This window comes from Mesoplodon mirus (genome assembly GCF_964341445.2).
Source record: "Mesoplodon mirus genome assembly, chromosome: 5".
Lineage (NCBI taxonomy): Eukaryota > Metazoa > Chordata > Mammalia > Artiodactyla > Ziphiidae > Mesoplodon > Mesoplodon mirus.
Genome location: NC_138980.1, coordinates 31,861,227 through 31,880,750, shown reverse-complemented (window position 1 = coordinate 31,880,750; position 19,524 = coordinate 31,861,227). Strand labels below are relative to the sequence as shown.

Genomic DNA, 19,524 nt, shown 5'->3' with positions numbered 1-19,524 from the left:
TTGCTTTGTGTCTCTACAGAATTTACAAGAGGAGAAGGAAAGGAAGTTGGAGTGCCTGCCCCCGGAGCCTTCCCCTGATGACCCTGAAAGTGTCAAAATCATTTTCAAATTACCCAATGATTCTCGAGTAGAAAGACGATTCCACTTTTCACAGTCTCTAACAGTAAGGACTGCCTAAGTTGTGTGAAGTGTGTATAAAGTCTGGGCTGTCTGGGCTGTAGATATGGAAACTTTTAAAGACTCGCAAGAGTGTTGTTGCTGTATCTGCTGCTCTGATGAACAGGGGAGGAAGGAGGTGGGGCAGAGAGAAGAGTGCACTGAATTACTGTAGGTTCCTTCAGGTCTAGCTGCCAACTCAAAGCAGTTATTAAGGTTTCATTTTATCATGTTGGAGCTCTGCTAAGAAGAAAAGATACCTTACCAAGAAGTCCCACAAAAGACTTGTATGTTGGAGGTGGGAGGCTCTTCCAAGCTACTCGACTTGGATTGGCTTTAGAATCCCACCAGAACCCCTTGCTGTGTAGAAAAAGCTCTATCCCCGCTGCCCTGGAAGGACTGGAATTACACAACTGAATATAAATGCATGTGCAGCTTGCATGCAGTTGTCACTCTTTCTTTCTACTCAGCCCATTAGAAGCCCCACTTAGTAGGGCTACCTTGTATATCTGGTGTCCATAGGTAAATAGTGTTTGTCATTCCATAGGGATGTAGTTAAAAGCAGAGACTCAGAGTCTCACAGAATGAAGATCAAATTCTCATTGTTCCACTGTTAATAGATGTGTTTCCTTGGTCAGTTTACTTAATCTCTAAGCCTCAGTTTCTTCATCTGTAAAATGGGTATAATAGTCGCTCTTTAATAGGATTGTTAGGATTAAGTTCATATGTAAAGTGCTCAACATTGTGCCTGGCTCATAGTAAGCATTCAAACGCTATTGTTTTTGGTGTTTATTAGCAGAAGGAAGTTCCTGTTTATATTGAGCGTTGGTAAGTTGCCTTTCCCAGTTTACAACTATAATAGATTCTGCCATTTCCCTGATCATTTGAAATAATCAAGAATAAACTGCATAATAGAAATGTGGATGCTCTGTAGTCAGGTGAGGCTGGGTAGCACATTCATTACTTCTGTTTAACTGGAAAACATTGTCCGAGTTATAGAGTCTCTTATAGGACCTCAGATATATCCCGTATGTAAAATGGAAATATAACCTGTCCTCTGATAACATTAAACTGAAGGTATGTCAGGCACTGTGCTAGGCACCCTAGGGGTTATGCAGGTGAGTAAAGCATGGTTCTGGAATTCATGGAGCTTACTGGCCAGTAAGGAATGTAAGACGATTCAAAGAGCTAATTCAGAGTAAAATGTTGTGAGGCATTCTGGTGAGAGAGAAGCAATAGCTTCCTCATTTTATTTGTTTATCTCTCATTTATACATTGATTTATATGGGGGAAGGTGCTCACATCTCTAACTTTGGATTTTTTAGTTGGGAATAACATGAATGAGCCTCACACAGGACCTAGCATGTAGTAGATGGTTTCTAAATGTTCATTCCCTTTCCTTGATGTGTTTCCTAACTGCTGTTTTCTGTGTGGGTATTAGCTTGCAGCCATGTTCACTGACAGTTTCTCTGTAGTATGCCCAAGCGCTTATGGAGCTTTTACTCCCCAAACTCTAATTATCATTTTGTATATGAAAAGCCTAACCAAAATTTCCTCTCTTGAGAGTTTTGGAGGAAAATCTATTAGAATTGTGGAATAGAATAGACTTTTAGCCAAAGGGGAACCAACCCATTTGTTAAATATTTAATCCTTGTAGGCTTTTTAAATACGTTTACACTACAAGTTATTTTTTAAAGAAGAAAAAAACTTCAGATGGATAGAAATAATTCATAAATGGGGACAAGGATCAGATGGGAAAGAAAGAAGTGTAAGAGGAGAGGTGTATTGGCAGTGCTGGCCTTTCATTTAACATTCATAGAGTTAATAACATGTAACTGAATAATGAGTTACAGTTTTTTAGTGCTCCTGCAGACTTTGTGTGATCTTCCTGTGAGCTCTACCCTTTATAAATACTCTCCATGAGTGAATGTGCAGCAAAATGCTGTTTGTGCATGATGCTCAGCTCTTGACAGGGGTTAAAAGCTAGGCTAAAAAAGGGTAAACTGGGGCCTCCCTGGTGGCGCAGTGGTTGAGAGTCCGCCTGCCGATGCAGGGGACACGGGTTCGTGCCCCGGTCTGGGAGGATCCCATATGCCGTGGAGCGGCTGGGCCCGTGAGCCATGGCCGCTGGGCCTGCGCATCCGGAGCCTGTGCTCCGCAACGGGGGAGGCCACAACAGTGAGAGGCCCGCATACCGCAAAAAAAAAAAAAAAAAAAAAAAAAGGGTAAACTGTAGAAAAATCTAGCCTTCAAGAGTGAGCAGAAAAGTGGCAGCTGACTTTCTCCTAAATGAATGCATGTAAGAGAGAAACCAAATTATACTCAACCCAGAAATCATTTTTCTATCCATTATGAACCAAAAGGGACCTGTAGAGGTGATTTCATCTGTTTCCTGATGGTATTGGCGCATTGCCAGTGATAAACAGAAAATGCCAGTGTTGTATCAGTGTTGAGTATTGTCAAGCAGTGGCTGAAAAGGAAGCAAGATATTTTGCCCTTTTGTAAAACCCTTGTTGGGTTCATACCAAGAATACTTGGTGCAAGTCTAACTGATGCATCTCAAGAAAAGAAAAGGAGAATGAATGTTAATGGAAATTGCAAAGACAGAGAAAGGAACTGAAAGTGATTAAGGTTGGTGGACCAAAATATGAGAATTTTGTAAAATCATGAATGGATTAGGTGAAAGGAAAATGAATTTACTCCGTAAACGGATTTGTAGCAATAGCCTCTTCAGGCAGAGGGGAGGAACAAAAAGGAAATAGAAATAGATTCCCTCAAAAAAGTAAGGGGTAACTTGAATGGGGTGCTCCTGATCTTTGGGATGGACCTGAAAGAGGTTAGCAGTGCCCTATACCGCACATCCCTTAGAGTCTTGTTAAAAACAGAATTTGAGATAAAGAGGACCATAGATCAGACCCAGGGTGCCTGTTCTTAATGTGTGGCGTTAAGAGACAGGGGAAAATAAGAATTTACCTGTACCTTGCCAGAGCCAGACCAGGGTGAAGAGGGCTTTCTCACAGAAGAGAGGTCTACGTGGAGGGTGTCAGATCTCGATCAAGTGAAGGAGGTGTGCATATGTGGGGGCACCCAGTGCAGAGAAGTCAGAGCCCAAGTGGCCTGGGGATGGGGTGGGTGTTAAATCCAGAACCAGGTAAGGAGGGTGTACATGAGGAGAGGGGAATCAACTCATGGCTCTCAGTATACAGGGGGAAATACAGATATAGATGCATATATGTATGTACACATTGTCTGGCTTTCTCCACAGATAGTGCTTGGGAACATCAGCACCCCAATAGCAATGAACATACCTAGCACCTAGATCATGGTTGTTATTTATTTATTTTCTGTCTTTTCGTTTTTGGCCACACCACACAGCATGCAAGGTCTTAGTTTGCTGACCAGGGATCGAACCCATGCTCCCTGCAGTGGAAGCGTGGAATCCTAAATAAACACTGGACCTCCAGGGAATTCCCTAGATCATGGTTTTTAAATAGCATTGTCCATTAAGAAGAATCATGGTTCCTTGGAGAAATGGCTGATTCCAGGACTGGGACAAGGAAAATACAAGATTAGCCTGGAACACCTTGTGCCACAAAGCAAGGAATTATTCAGAGAATGATGGAGACATGTCAGAAAGACACGGAGGCCAGCTTGACTGGGCTCCTCAGACTCCATCTGAAACAGTTTGAACATTAGAACCTATTGAGTAAAATAGGAAAGCATGGCTCTATATTAATATAAATAAATAAATTGAAGAAAGTTTGAGGAGCCGAATGTCTCCATAGTCTCAGAGTACCTCCCCACAAAATACTCGTTAATAACAAAGGAGAGGGCTTCCCCGGTGGCGCAGTGGTTGAGAGTCCGCCTGCCGATGCAGGGGACACGGGTTCGTGCCCCAGTCCGGGAAGATCCCACATGCTGTGGAGCGGCTGGGCCCGTGAGCCATGGCCGCTGAGCCTGCGCGTCCGGAGCCTGTGCTCCGCAACGGGAGAGGCCACAACAGTGAGAGGCCCGCGTACAGCAAAAAAAAAAAAAAAAAAAAAAAAAAAAAAAAAAAAAAAAAACAAACAAAGGAGAAAAGACTACCTTAGAGCGGAGAGGCCTGGCAGGCACCATCTTAATCAAGTGGTCACAGCGGACATCATAGGTAATGGAGCAAAATGAAATTGTACTCCACCTGAATAGGATGTATTGAGTAGAGCACAGCATCATTTCTGTAATACTCCTGTCAAAGATGCATAACTGGAAGCTAATAAGAATAAACATCAGATAAACGAATTGAGAGACAAAGTAACTGACCAGTAATCTTTAGGAGTGTCAAGGTCATGAAAGTCAAGGAAATCCTGAGGATTTGTTCCAGGTTAAAAGGAGCAGACTTAGGAGATGTGACAACGACTAAATGCAACATACAATTTTAAACTGGATCTTTTTGCTATAAAAGGCAACTGCCAAAACTTGAATAGGGCCTGAATAAAAATTTAATGTATATTATTATATTACAGTAATAATGTATCAGTTAAGTTTCCTGATCTTGAGGGTTGTTTTATGAAGGTGATTGCCCTGTTTGTAAGATATGCACAAGTATTCTGGGGTGATGGGACATTCAGTTGGTAGCTCTCTTTCAGCTGGTTCAAAGAAAAAATTCTGTACCTATGCTTCCAACTTTACTGTAACTCTTGATTATTTGTAAGTTTAAAATGTTTAACTTTATATCAGACAGGTTTTCAAAAAAGAAACAGATGGGTCAACTCAGAGTAGGACTAGCATTGGGCTGTGCAATCAATCTCTTAAAAGAGCTTCCCGACATGTTTGCTCTGTGAAATGGATCGACTTTGAAATGGAACTTCAATCTAATGTGATTACTTCATATCTCCAAGTTACCCTGGGGAGAGCTGGGGTATATTGGATTTCATGGTTGTGTGTGTGTCTTTGTCTTTTTCTCACTGCCCTTCTTTTTCTATAGGTAATAGAAAATTACCTTCTTTTTCTGCAGGTAATCCACGACTTCTTATTCTCCTTGAAAGAAAGCCCTGAAAAGTTTCAGATTGAAGCCAATTTTCCCCGGAGGGTGCTGCCCTGCACCCCTTCAGAGGAGTGGCCCAACCCCCCCACACTGCAGGAGGCCGGACTCAGCCACACAGAAGTTCTCTTTGTTCAGGACCTAACAGACGAATGACACTTTTTCTTCCTCTCCTTTTCCACCCCAATCCCTAAAAGAAATGGGAAAAAAAAAAACAAAAAATTAAGAGAGAGAAATTCATATTATTATTATTATAATACAATATTTTTTTTAAAAGACTGCTGCATCCTCAGGAAGGATCGGAAACCATGCTGCCTGCAAAAGTCACCACCTGTGTGTGCACTCGAGGTTAGCAGTGAACGGTCCTGCTGGCAAACCTGCCCTTCCCTACTGCCTCTGCACCATACCTTCCAAGGAAAGGAGACTCTTCACCTCCAACCCAGCCATTGTCCCAACGGGGGAAGGGGACATTCCCACGAAATCTCATTCATTCTTGCTTTTATAGAAAATAAAAGTGAAAAAACCTCCAACAACCAGCTACTGCAGCATCTCCTGAGGACTTGCTTCTTCCACCTCTGGAGAAGGAAGGGAAGGCACAGAGCAGAGATGTTCCTTGAACTTCCCACAATTTATGAATAACTTTAAATTTTTTGTGTTGTTGCTTTGTAATGACCAAAGGAATCAGGCTGACATAGGTGTATTTTTTTTCCTTAACATCATTTGATAAAGAGCTATTTCTTAAACCCATGAATTCTTGCCCTGGGCTCCTTAGCCCACAGGAGTGTAATAAAGGTGTCCCAGGCTGGTTTGTGCTTATTTCTGCCATTGTCCCTCTCACGTTCCCAGAGAGGTTCTTTTTGGTCCAACTCTTGCTGTCCTTTCTTGCCACCTATGCACCCCACTTGGTACAATGGGAGGAAATCTGGGTTTGTAGCCCTACAAAGGCTGTGTATGTACAGATACACCCATATACATGGTATGAACTCCGTGTAGACTAACCTATACGTACAAACGCAACTTTTCCTTGGAATCTGGACCAGGTGGTCATTATGGGATCTGAACAAAGGATATGTGTTCTGACATGTGCATGCTATTCCTGCCCAGCCCTGAGCTTTCCTGAATTGCCAAGCTTGGTGCCTTTCCAGAGGACTAGCAGGGTCTGTGGTGGAACAAGCAGAACCATGTGAGAGTACCCCGCCTGTCTCACTGGGAATGTGGTGGTGATGGTGGTGTTTTAAGGGTTGAAAGAACCAGAGGCCTTGAAGGGAGCCAAGACAGAACTCAGCCTGTGTAAAGTGTCGGAAGGCACATTTCAGTTTTTGATGTAGCCACCTGCTGGGGGCAGTTTTATCCTCTCCCTCTCTTGCTGTGTTGAAGCAGTAGGGGTTTTTCCCTCTGATGTCTCATCTGTGGTTGAGTTTATGGTAATGGGTACTGGGGTCAGGCCATGTATTCATAGATGTCAGCGTGAGCTGACAAGTATTCCAAAGTGTTCTGTAGCTAGACTTGCAGAACTTGTAACCCTGCAAGTTACTGAAGTTACTGCAGTTCCCTAGCATGCTGTGAGGCCAGGGGTTCATGCATGTCAACATAAAGCATAACTTGCTAGATTTGCAGCCTCCAAAGGCTTTCTCTTGCTTAGCTAAAACTAAGGACCGTTCTTTTAGGTAGCAGTGATGTGACTGCTCTTCTCTGCCACCCTTAGTGGTTGGGGTAAACACCAAGGGGCAGGGTGAGGAGCCCCATGGGTATCACCTGGGGAGCCTGAGAATTTCCCAGTGGCCTTGGCACAGGTGTCTGCAGCACCATCTCCAGGAAACTTTAATTCTGCTCCTGGCTGCCTGTTTTTCTTTCACTTTGTTTCCTGTTCTCCCAAGTCCAGATGAGTGGGAAATCGCTTTCCGACTGTTGTCATAAAATGTATCTGGAGTGACTAAGGATAAACCATGTTCTCCCCTCTACGTTACGTGAAGTCTGCTTCCTGCTGACAACCATGCAAAGATGAATTTTTCCTCTTAACTCGGAGCCACCCTCCCTGTCTGGAATGCAGAGCTGTTTCCCTGCGTAGGAGGGTATTAAGGACCTTCACCAGGCTGGGTGTACCAAGTATCTTTTCCACACCTCTTTGGGAAGTTGTAAATTTTTTTCTGAATTCAATCTGCATCTTATTCTATGATGTGCACTTTACGCCTGTTGCCTTTTGATAACTTGTCCAGTGAAGGAGGTCAGATGCCAGAGTATTAAAGTCTATTCGTGTTGGTACAACTCTTGGGTTGGCCTGTCCATTTAGTTTTCAAGAGGCTCCACCTGAAACACATGCTTCTTCCTAGCGTTGAAACAGCCCTGCTTTACTCAGTCCCGGTTCCTGTCTTCACACTGACCTAGACCTGCTGCCTAGGTGCCATCTCCTTTCCTCCATGAAAGACACACATTTTATCAACGCCCGTACAATCTGTATGTTACTCCCAAGGACCTCTGGGAACTTGATGGGACCTGCAAGTGAGAAAATACTGAGAAGCCGGTGATCTGCAAGCATTTGCTCTTCTTTCCAAACCACCTCCTGATTATTTCAGCTGTTGTTTCCAAATGGCAAGTCATCAACTAAACAAAAACACTTGTTTCCAGTTTTGTTCTGTACTCCCAAGGCTAAAGTAGATTCAGCTGAATTTCCATAGGAACTGACCAAAGATCCCTAATTGAAGTCAGTCGAATTTCTGTAGCCTCAGTCTTCTTTCACTTCTGCAGAATTTCCTGCAGCAAATACTCCTTTCTCCTTGCTTGTTTTCACTATGGTGTTTGGATAAGATGGCCAATGGAGAATATTTCTTTAAAAAAAAAATAAAAAGAACCTAGAATCTTCAACTGAGCTGTCTTGAAAATTGCTAATGGTGCCAAGGCCAAGGAAAAAGTTACGGAAAATGACTGTGGGAAGGAGTGATAACCCCCAGAATGCAAAATCAGGAGTGTATTATCTGGTGCTTGAACAAGGAGCTCCACTTTACCACTGGTTTTTTTTAGGACTTGTGAAGGATGCAGCAACAGGAAATCCATCCACAAAGGATGCAGTGCCCCAACTTGTACTGCACCTGAATAGTTACGTGATAACTTACTGAAGAAATCTAGTGTACTTTAAATTTTTTTCATAAAAGTTTACATTGTATTGTAGGTTAACATTAAATGTTTTATAACAAAAATTTCCTAACAAGTTGTGGGTCTTTCTGTCTAGGGGAGATCTGGTAGATGTTTCTCTGTCTGAAGGCAAGGTTGGAAAACACCAGGAGAGGGAACAGAGGGAACATTGCCAAGAAGCAGGGAGTTAAAATAGACCTTCTAAAATGTGTTCCTGTGGAAAATGTCAGCTCAGGCAGTGTGCTTTAGTAGCAGGAGCTGGCAGATCTGGGTTCAAACGGGGGCTCTGTCATTTGACAGCCTTATGACCTCAGACAGTTTTCTAGCTTCCATGAGCTTTAGTTTCCCCAACTGAAAAGTTAACATCATCTGCCTCAGGATAGGATTGTAGATTAAAAGATTAAATCAAATAAATGAAAAAAAACCTTAAAAAATGTATATGAAGCACCTGACACAGGTGTCATTTAAGTATTTGTTCCCCTTTCTCTAAGGAAGTGTATTTTGAAGGTATATTTTCTGGCATTAATAACTATCAGTTTCTTAAGGCATGTCGTTTCTCCTGCCAGAACAGACCCATGTCCTTGCAAATGAGTGGTTAGAGAAGAGTCACTTTGGATCTAACAGATTCTGGACTATTGGAACTATGCTCCTAGGTATTTTTGCTCATATTTTCTGAGAGGAAATTTAAGCCTCAATTCTTTGCCTTTCTCTTTCCCACTGTCTGTCCTGGGCAAAGAACTCATTTCTGTGAGTATGGATTCTTGTCACCTTCAGAGTCTGCCCTGTTGCTTACCCAAAGGTGTGTAGGTGGGTATGCGTGTGTGTGTGTGTATATAATTTTTTTGAATGCACATCTTAAGTGTAAACTAGAATGTCTTCTTCATCTAGTAAGTTTTCAAGAAGAGTTTATTCACCTTAGGTCAGAATCCACTAAAAATGAATACTTCGCAATTGTGAAGCTTACATATAAAAATTTTGCCATCGATTAATAGAGTCAAGGAAGATGCAGTCTCTGATGCCAGATACACCTGGTCTCAAAAATCCTGACTGGGGCTGTGATTTTGGCCAACTAACCTCGGCTCTCTAGGCTTCAGTTTCATCATCAGTAAAATAGGGCCAACTGTACCATTTCCATGAAGATTCAGTGAATTGCTGCTGCAGATTGCCTGGCACATAATAAGTGTTGGGTAAAAGCTCCTATTACTGTTTTCCAGTTTGTAGTTTGCCCACTGCTAGCAATTCACCCCATGTGGATCAAGGAAGGAGAGAAAAAGGGGAGGGGTTGAGGCTTTGCTTATGGGCAAATGGTGCCCGACACTTCTTTTCTTGACACACTTCCATCATTGCAGTTGGAACTCCATGTGTGCTTTTACCTTGATGGAGCCACAAGCCCCGAGCCACCAGAGTCCCTTCCTCTTGCTGCTTCTGCCACTTTGATGCACTGTCCTCCAGGGCAAACTCCCAAAGCACATGCCATCTGCTTGGACTACTTTATCCTGTTCTGGTTGCTACTGGCCATTCTCCAGATGTTGGCAACTGATAGTTTCCACCAGCAACCTCAATGACTCACGTCTTCATATTTGGATTCCCTAAAGTTCCCGTTCTTCCGCTCCTGATTTGCCTTGTGTGGCAGCTGAGTATGGTGGGATGTGGCTTTGGAGTCAAATCTGGATTTGAAACTGCTGCTTACAGATTGATCTAGGGCAAGTTTCCTCCTATATAAGTCTCATGGCAGTACATCCTTGCAAAAGTCCAGGTGCCATTTGTGGGGGGGGGGGGGTTGGGTTTTTTTAAATTTGTTTTGGCCGCACGGAGTGGCTTTCAGGATCTTAGTGCCCCGGCCCCCGGCAGTGAAAGTGCCAAGTCCTAACCAGTGGACCACCAGGGAATCCCCTCCAGGTGCCATTTAAATGAGCTGGTATCTGTGAGTGCCTGGCATTGGGTAGATGGACACTTAGATGAGTGGTCGCTTCCCTCCCTCCTATGCCAGCAGTCTCCTGCTTTGAGTGTGGACTTCACTCAGAACTACTTCACCCTCAGGACTTCAGAACCAATCCCTCTCACCACAGCTGTTACCACTCCAACTCCACTGTCCCTACTCTGCCCTCAAAGCCCTCCTGTCCCTTCACCCTCATTTCAGTCTCCCTACTGGTGTCATCTTGGCTTCACACCTCTCTCCACTACAAGCCAGTACTGACTGTCACAATTCCCAAAGTAAACTCAACCGTTTGATTTCTTTCCTCTTGCTCCTTCAGCTGCAGAATCCTAGCATGTATCACAGTGAGTTGAAAAGCCCTGGGGGTTGGTGCCCACTCCTTTGATCCAGCTCGAGGAAACCCTATGCATTTCTACACCATAGGCACTGCTTCACTGTGTCCCCCTTTCTCAAATCCAAGCCCACCTGCATCCTCCTCACTCACTCTAAACCTACTGCAACATCTTACTTCCTGAGAAAACTGAGGTCTTGTCACAGAACTTCCTCATCTTCCTTTTTCACCTCAAAATTGTTCTGTGATGTCACCTGCTTCCTGTTTCTCTTCTGTCTTGTGGGTGTATTTTCTTTTAAAAGAGATATAATTTACACCCAGGAAAATGTCCAGCTCTTAAATCCACAGCTTGATAAAATTTTACCTAAATGTACACCAAAGCCAAGATGCAGAACACCACATTACCCCAGAAAGTTCCCTTGTGCACCTTCCCAATCAATAGCCTCTCAGACATAACCAACTATTTTGACTTCTTTCACTATAGAAGTTTTGCCTGTTCTTAAACTTTGTATAAATGGACTCCCTATGTATGTGTGTGTGCTTTTATAAGTTGTTTTCATGATGAAATTTTAGGAAGTTCAAAGAAACAAAAAAATGTATTATACCACACTGTCCAGAGATGTCTGCTGTTAATATTGTGATGTATATCTTCCCAGACTTTTCATTGCATATAAAAACATTTTTAATACAGAAATGGGATAATATTGTAAATACTGTATTATCTCTATTTCACACGTTCTTCTATATCGTTTTTAATGGCTATGCAGCATTTCACTGAATAGCTGTATCATAAATTGATTAAAAGCCTATTATGACATTTAGGTTGTTAACTTTTTGTTTGCTTTTATCTAATAGTTTATCTAATAGATTGATAAACATCCCTGTAGCTAAATATGCACACCCATGTTTATTTTCTCAGGAAAAAAAATTTTTTAGTAGTGAAATTACTGAGTCAAAAAGGCATGGAAATTTTTACTTTTTAAAATGTTTGTGTTATCTCCAAATTGTAGTGCAGAAAAGTTATTTATACTCCTATCAGCAGTGTGTGCTCAGTCTCCCATCTGTGTCATGATCTCCAGATCTTTACCAAAAACTATCCCCTTTCCAATTGCTTGGATCTCTTTATCTTCCACCAAAAACTGTTTGGCATCTCCTCCCTTACAAAATCTTAATGTTGCTTTACCCACAAGTCACCACCCTGTCTCCTTCCCTGCCAAGATAGTTTGCACAACCAGCCTCCACTTCTTTCTTAACCTCCTATTAATTATACTTTCATCTCCACTGACTATCTCTTATGGTCACCTGTGACCTCTTCTTTTTTTTTTTTAATAATGTATTTTTAAAATTTGTTTTATTTATTTATTTTTGGCTGCGTTGGGTCCTCGTTGCTGCGTGCGGGCTTTCTCTAGTTACGTGAGCGGGGGCTACTCTTCGTTGCAGTGCGCGGGCTTCTCATTGCGGTGGCTTCTCTTGTTGTGGACCACAGGCTTCAGTAGTTGTGGCACGCAGGCTCTAGAGCACAAGCTCAGTAGTTGTGGCGCACGGGCTTAGTTGCTCCACGGCATGTGGGATCTTCCCGGACCATGGCTCGAACCCGTGTCCCCTGCACTGGCAGGCAGATTCTTAACCACTGCGCCACTGTCACCAGGGAAGTCCCACCTGTGACCTCTTAATTACCATTTTCATTGGCCTCTTACAAGACCTTTCAGAATGTAGAAGTCGCCCAGCTGATATTTGACACAGAGTAAGCGTCACCTTGTTTCCATTCCCACAGGTTGGGGGTCAGAATATGTAAACGAGGTTAAAGAATTCACACTTTATCCTGAAGGCCATTGAGGGGCTTTAAACAAGAGACTGGGGTTTTAGAAAGCTGATTCTCTCACCGTGGGGAGACTGGATGGGAGCGGGCAAGACGGCAGGCAAGACAAAGAAGTGACATGATAAGAGTCGTGGGTCAGGAGCGGCCTGGGGATGGAGAGAGTCTAATGATGGGCTGAGCACTATTTAGGAGGGACAGTGGCCAAGGCTCGGAGGCTGATTAGATATGGAGGGTCAAGGAGAGGGAGGAATTGAGGATGGTTTCCGACAACTAAATTTAGAAACAGAAGTAGTCGCTGGTGCTATTTCAGTGGAGGAGTGCAGTGTCAGAGGCAGAAGTAATGCATGAGAGGTGAAGCGGAAAGATCGAGTATAGGCAGCTCTCACAAAATTTGTCAGTGAAAGGTATGGGGGGAAATAGGAGCCAGGACTGAGGGAGAGTTGCTGTTTTAAGGTAGGAGAGACTTCATTATGTTTAAATGCTAAAAGCGATGAGATTTTAGAGAAAGAGGTTGAAGATACACAGAGAAGGGATAATAGAGAAAGATGCCACTGGAGTGGTAGGAGGCATTGGCTTTAGGAGGAAGGATGGGAGCAGAAGTCAGTGCATTCTGACTTCTGGAATGTAGGTTTGAAGACAGAAGTTGAGGATATCCCCATGTGATCGTGTCTGTTCTCTCTGTCAGGTTGGGGGGAAGTGATGGGCCAGAGGTCTAAGAAGACTGGGGAGATTTAAAATGGCTGTTTTAGAGAGCAAGACAGAGTGTAGGAAGACTCAGAAGTCTATCTCAGCAAACTGAGGGCCCAGGCGAGACTGAGACCAGAATACACAGTGGGAATATGCACAAAAAGCCACTAGTCTACCTCCCTCACTGCTGCCGATTTATTTCTGAAAACAGAGGTCACCTGGGAGCATTCAGGGCCTCTCAGTTCCCCAGCCTAGAAGTTGGGGCCTCAATTCTAGAGCCCTGATGGAACTTCATAACTTCATTTTTCTCTGTTCCTCCACATGGTCACACTAAGTAACACACACAGATCTCTTGATTGTTCCCTAGACACACCAGGCATTTTCCTGCCTAAAGCCAGGCCAAGAAAACTCATATTCAATAGAAATGGTTTAAAGGATGTGCTGTCAATTTTTCAAACTCCTCTGATTGCTAAGAAGGCAAGTACCTAGACCACATGATTCTAGTCTTCCAGAGTCAATCACATTGACAAGACTCTTGTTTAACTCTGGCTTCATTATCACCCAGGTACTGGCAGGAGAGTAGATGTAAGTCGTAACTGGCCTGGCATACCAGTTTTGACACACAGAGCTGCACACACCTGGATGTTCTCACACAGCTCTTGCCTTTTGGCACCTATCTCTAAAGAGGTCTTTAGTTAGCAAACAAACAGGAAACCCATTCTAGCTAATTTAAGGAAAAAACCGATGTGTTGAAAGACTATGGGGTAGGTCCCAGAATGGAAAGCCAGACCTCAGAAAGGGTGGGGTCCAGGTTTCAGAAAGGGTGGGTGGAGTGCAGTTGTGGGAAAGGGATTGTTGCAGGTAGAGGGCACATTTCAGATGTCAAGGACTCCCACCTTTGGAGCATAACTGACAAGCAGATTGATGTTTTTGTGTTTAGTTGCACCCCATACAACAGAGGCCGAGCCTTTTAAAATGGTGCAGAAAAGTGTAAAGAAAATAACTATCATTAACATTCCCACCACTCAAAATAATTAATATTGATATTTTGGCATATTTGCTTCAGCTTTTTTGTTTCCTGGATATGCTTTGGTTAAAACCACCTAAAATGTTTATGTATTTGCTAAAATAAATCCATTCATACTCAGCAGATGTGGCTAATTTCTGGCCAATCTGGGCCCTGGCACCAGCCCCTCAGGTGACCTACCATGGCCTTGAGTACTGACCGGCTGGCCGTGAGCCTCTGCTGTTCGGAGGGCTTTCCCAGCCTGCACTTCATCTGTGATCAGATTAACAGTGGAGCATGATGGGTGTGTCCCAGCTTGTCAGTGGAGGCCAGGGAGTGGACATCATCGTACCAAAAATAATTAATAATGAGAGAGAGAACAGTTAATTTCACTACACTGGGACAATGCAAAGAGAGGGCAGGGCCTGTGTAAGATCACCTGGGCCCTGGGACTGGGGTCAACTTCCCACATATTTTTCCTCCCAGCAGCTCACTCATTTATTCACTTATTCAGTCATCTATTTAGAAAACACTCACAGATGCCTACTGTGTCCTTGCCCTTTTGTTAGGGTCTGGGAATGTGGCGAATGTGATGGTCCTTTGTCTGGTGAAGCGGAGTCATGGACGACAAGGATTCATAACAGGTGAGCCATCTGCGTGGTGTGCGGTGGAAACCAGAGCAAAGTGTGGCCTGCTCTGGCTTGAGAGAGGGGTCTGAGGAAGCTCGCTAGAGGAGGGGACATTCAAGCTGGGCTTTGGGAAGGGAGCATGCTTACCAGAAGGAGAGAATTCAAAGCATTTGAGGCAACTTAGTGTGATTCATGGGCCAAGGAAGCAGGGGGCACATGGCACCTCCCTCTCTGAGCCTCAGTCCTCAATTTCCCCAGTGGGAACTATGAGGAAGGTAGGAACAGCTTTACAGTCAAGAAAACGGAAGAAGGATCCTGTGAGAGAAAAACTTGGTGTGGTGTGTGCTCACGAAATGTGAGTGGTCTTCCAAGCAGAGAGAACAGCACGCAAAACAAGGAGGTGAAAACGGGGCACGATGGAAAAGAAAAATAAACAAAACTCCTTCTGTGGCTGCCAGCCCCCGAAGGACCCCTCCAAGGGACAGAGATCTTCCACTTCCTGTTGCATCCAGGATGTTGTAGGTGGCAGTCGGGGAGGGCTCACCTGGAGCCTGGAAGAGGAGGAAGAAGAGACCAAAGGGAAGCCTCCGTGCAGGCTTTTCAGAGGTAGATTCTCTGACTTGGAGAATTTAGAAGTGGAGACTACAAGGCTATCTTGATTCTCGCATTTTCTAACTGGGCCTAGAAACCAGGCCTCTCTGAGCCTCAGTGCCCCCAAATGGAAACCGAAGATAATAAATACCTCAACTAAGCGTGTTGAGGAGCAAACACTATGGGACCTGGCCCCTGCCTCCTCTCCAACTTCACCCTGTGCTCCTGCCCAAACTCATTCTTGCCTCTGGGCCTTTGCACATTCTGTTCCCTCCCTCTAGAATGAATGCTCTTCTCCTGACTAGCTCCTTCTCATCACTCAGCTCTCACTAATTTCAATGTTGCCTCCTCTGAAAGACCACCGCTATGTAAGGGTGCCCCTCCCTGTATTCTCCTTCATGGCCCTTGTTATATTTGAAACTATTGTTTTTTTGTATATTGTCTGTCTCTCCTTCTGGAATGCCAGTTTCTGGGAGGCAGGAACTTTGTTTCATTCACTGGAGTTTCCCCAAGGCCTAGAACAGTGCCTGGCTTTGGGCAGAAGCACTCAGCCAGGTTTGTTGAATGACAAACCAAGCACCCTACCAGGCCTTGAGGATCCAGTGGCAACTAAACTGCCTTTATGGAATGTTTAGACTGTTACACCCTCTGTGCCCAGAGAAGAACTCTGAATGTTCTACCTGTCAGCATACAAGCTGAGTTCAAAGGACACTGAGCCCAAAAGTGAGAGAGCATCCAGTCCTGGAGCTCCACCCTCCTCCCTCCAAGGACAACTTGTAGTGTGTGACCCTTGGAAAGGTGTTGCCAATGACACCAACTGTTATTAAATTAAAGACACACTTTACTGGCAATTCATTCATTCAAAAAAATGGCCACCATGGGCCAGGCATTGTTGTAGTTAGTGGCAGGCAGAGCTTTTGACAGAAAGGAGGTAACCACAATAACCTCTTACCCCCCACCACTGCCACACCTTACGTAGCAGAATCGCAGCCCAAAGACGATATGATTTTACTCTGATTCATAATGTCAAGTCGTTACCCAATTTCCCTTTCTTTACTTTTTATTTTGAAATAAATATAGATTTACAGGAAGTTCCAAAAACATTACAAAAAGGTCTTACGTACATTTCGTTTCCCTCAACAATAACATCTCGTATAAAACCAGAAAATTGACGTTGGCAACATCCACAGATTTTGCCAGTTTTGCATACCCCGTTTGTGTGGGTGTGTGTAGTTCTGTCAGTTTCATCACCCGTGTAAATTCATGTAACCTCACCATAATCAAGATATGGAACTGTTCCATCACCACAAAGATCTTGCTCCTGCTACCCCTTAGTAGTCACACACATCCCACCTTAGTCCCCCATCCCTAACCAACCCCTGGCAATCACTAATCTATTCTCCATCTCTCTAATGGTGTCATTTCAACAGTATCGTAAAAATGGAATTATATGTCACCTTTGTGATTGGCTTTTTTCACTCAGCATAATTCCCTTGAGATCCTCCAAATTGTCACGAGTGTCAATAGTTCATTCCTGGTGACCTCCCTGTTGGTCCAGTGGTTAAGAATCCACCTTCCAATGCAGGGGACACGGGTTCGATCCCTGGTCAGGGGACTAAGATCCCACATGCCGCGGGGCAACTGAGCTGGCGCGTCCAGAACTAGAGAGAAGCCCATGTGCTGCAAAAAAAATCCCACGTGCCCCAAGACCCAACCAGCCAGAAATAAATACATACATACATATTTTTTAAAAAATCGTTCATTCCTTTTCACTGCTAAGTGGTATTCCACCATCTGGATGGACTACAGTTTATCCGTTTACTCACTAAAGGACAATTTGGGTTGTCCCCAGTTTGGGGATATTAAGAATAAAAATGGCTATTGAACTTTTGTGTGTATATTTTTTGTGTAGACAGGTTTTAATTTTTCTGGGATAAAATGCCCAGGAGTGCAGTTGGTGGGTCATATAGTAAGTGCATGTTCAGTTTTATAAGAAAATGCTGGGCCGTTACCATGGTGAAGCTGGGCAAAGCGGCAGAGCAGGGGCTGCAGCAGCTCTTCAGCAGCGGCCAATTTGCCACTTGCTGGGGTTTTTTATGCCTCTCCTGGTTTACCCAGGATTTAAGAGGGGTGCAGATGCTGGGAATGGCCAAACCAACCTATTTTGAGCTTACTTTGGGGATCAATGACTATTTGGTCATCTGGATTTGGAAGCAATCAATGGACAGGAACAACATGGAAGGTGTGCGCTCTGGCTGGGATGAGCTGGAACAGCGCTCACCAACCAAAGGCACAGGGCTCTTACTTCACAGATGCATCTCTACTGACTTATTTATGATAGACTGCATCAAAATTAATATTTTAAACAAGGTTTTAAAATATAAAAAAGAAACTGCCAAACTATATTCCAGAGTAGCTGTGCTATTTAACATTCCCACCAAAAACATATGAGAAATCAAATTTCTCTGTATCCTTGTCAGAATTTGACATTGTCACTATTATTTTAGTTGTCTTAATAGGTGTAATAACCTTATTGTGGTGTAACTTGTGTATCCCTAATGGCTAATGGTGTTGGACGCAATAAATATCCTCTTTGCTAAAATGTATGTTGATGTCTTTTGCCCATGTTTTAATTGGACTGATTTCCTCTGAGTTTTGTGAGTTTTTTATATATATGACATGAGTCCTTTGTCAGATATGTGACTTGCAAATTAGGATTTAATTTTTTTTTTTTGTGGTACGCGGGCCTCTCACTGTTGTGGCCTCTCCCGTTGCGGAGCACAGGCTCTGGACGCGCAGGCTCAGCGGCCATGGCTCACGGGCCCAGCCGCTCCGCGGCATGTGGGATCTTCCCAGACTGGGGCACGAACCCGTGTCCCCCGCATCGGCAGGCGGACTCCCAACCACTGCACCACCAGGGAAGCCCTAGGTTTTAATTTTTGATGAAGTTCAAGTTTCAGTTTTTTTCTTTTATGGACTTTTTCTTTTTTTTTTAACATCTTTATTGGAGTATAATTGCTTTACAATGGTGTGTTAGTTTCTGCTTTATAACAAACTGAATCAGCTATACATATACATATATCCCCATTATCTCCTCCCTCTTACGTCTCCCTCTCTCCCACCCTCCCTATCCCACCCCTCTAGGTGGTCACAAAGCACGGAGCTTATCTCCCTGTGCTATGCAGCTGCTTCCCACTAGCTATCTATTTTACATTTGGTAGTATATATAAGTCCATGCCACTCTCACTTTGTCCCAGCTTACCCTTCCCCCTCCCGTGTCCTCAAGTCCATTCTCTACATCTGCGTCTTTATTCCTGTCCTGCCCCTAGGTTCTTCAGAACCATTTTGTTGGGTTTTTTTTTAGATTCCATATATATATATGTGTTAGCCTACGGTATTTGATTTTCTCTTTCTGACTTAACTTCACTCTGTATGACAGACTACAGGTCCATCCACCTCACTACAAATAACTCAATTTCGTTTCTTTCATGGCTGAGTAATAGTCCACTGTATATATGTGCCACATCTTCTTTATCCATTCATCTGTCGATGGACACTTAGGTTGCTTCCATGTCCTGGCTATTGTAAATAGAGCTGCAATGAACATTGTGGTACATGACTCTTTTTTGAATTATAGTTTTCTCAGGGTATATGCCCAGTGGTGGGATTGCTGGGTTGTATGGTAGTTCTATTTTTAGTTTTTTAAGGAACCTCCGTACTGTTCTCCATAGCGGCTGTATCAATTTACATCCCCACCAACAGTGCAAGAGGGTTCCCTTTCTCCCCACCCACTCCAGCATTTATTGTTTGTAGATTTTTTGATGATGGCCATTCTGACTGGAGTGAGGTAATACCTCATTGTAGTTTTGATTTGCATTTCTCTAATGATCAGTGATGTTGAGCATTATGGACTGTTTTTGGTATCATACTTAAGAACTCTTCACCTAGCCCTAGATCCCAGTGAAGATTTTCATTTGTTTTCTTCTAGTTTCATGTTTCACCTTTAAATTTATGATTTTTTTCTTTTTGCTTATGGTTATCCAATTACTCCAGTAATATTTGTTGAAAAAAACTATTCTTCATTGAATGTTCCAAAATCAGTTGTTTGTACTTGTGTGGGTCTATTTCTGGGTTCTTTATTCTGTTCCGTTGATCTATTTGTCTATCCCTCTCGTGATAAACTGTCTTAATGCATCTCTACAGTGAAATATTGCAATCAG

The 19,524-nt window shown here is 43.5% G+C and overlaps 1 protein-coding gene across 1 annotated transcript in view; it reads left to right on the top strand.

Moving 5' to 3' along the window:
• The window catches only part of FAF2 (Fas associated factor family member 2), a 59,323-nt gene extending 50,953 nt beyond the window's left edge, over positions 1 to 8,370 (top strand). The window contains exons 10-11 of the mRNA XM_082623551.1: positions 20 to 163; positions 5,150 to 8,370. Coding sequence (XP_082479677.1) covers positions 20 to 163; positions 5,150 to 5,332 — 327 coding nt within the window. The 3' untranslated portion in view covers positions 5,333 to 8,370. The remainder of the gene's footprint in view (positions 1 to 19; positions 164 to 5,149) is intronic.
• The last annotated feature ends 11,154 nt before the right edge of the window (positions 8,371 to 19,524 follow it).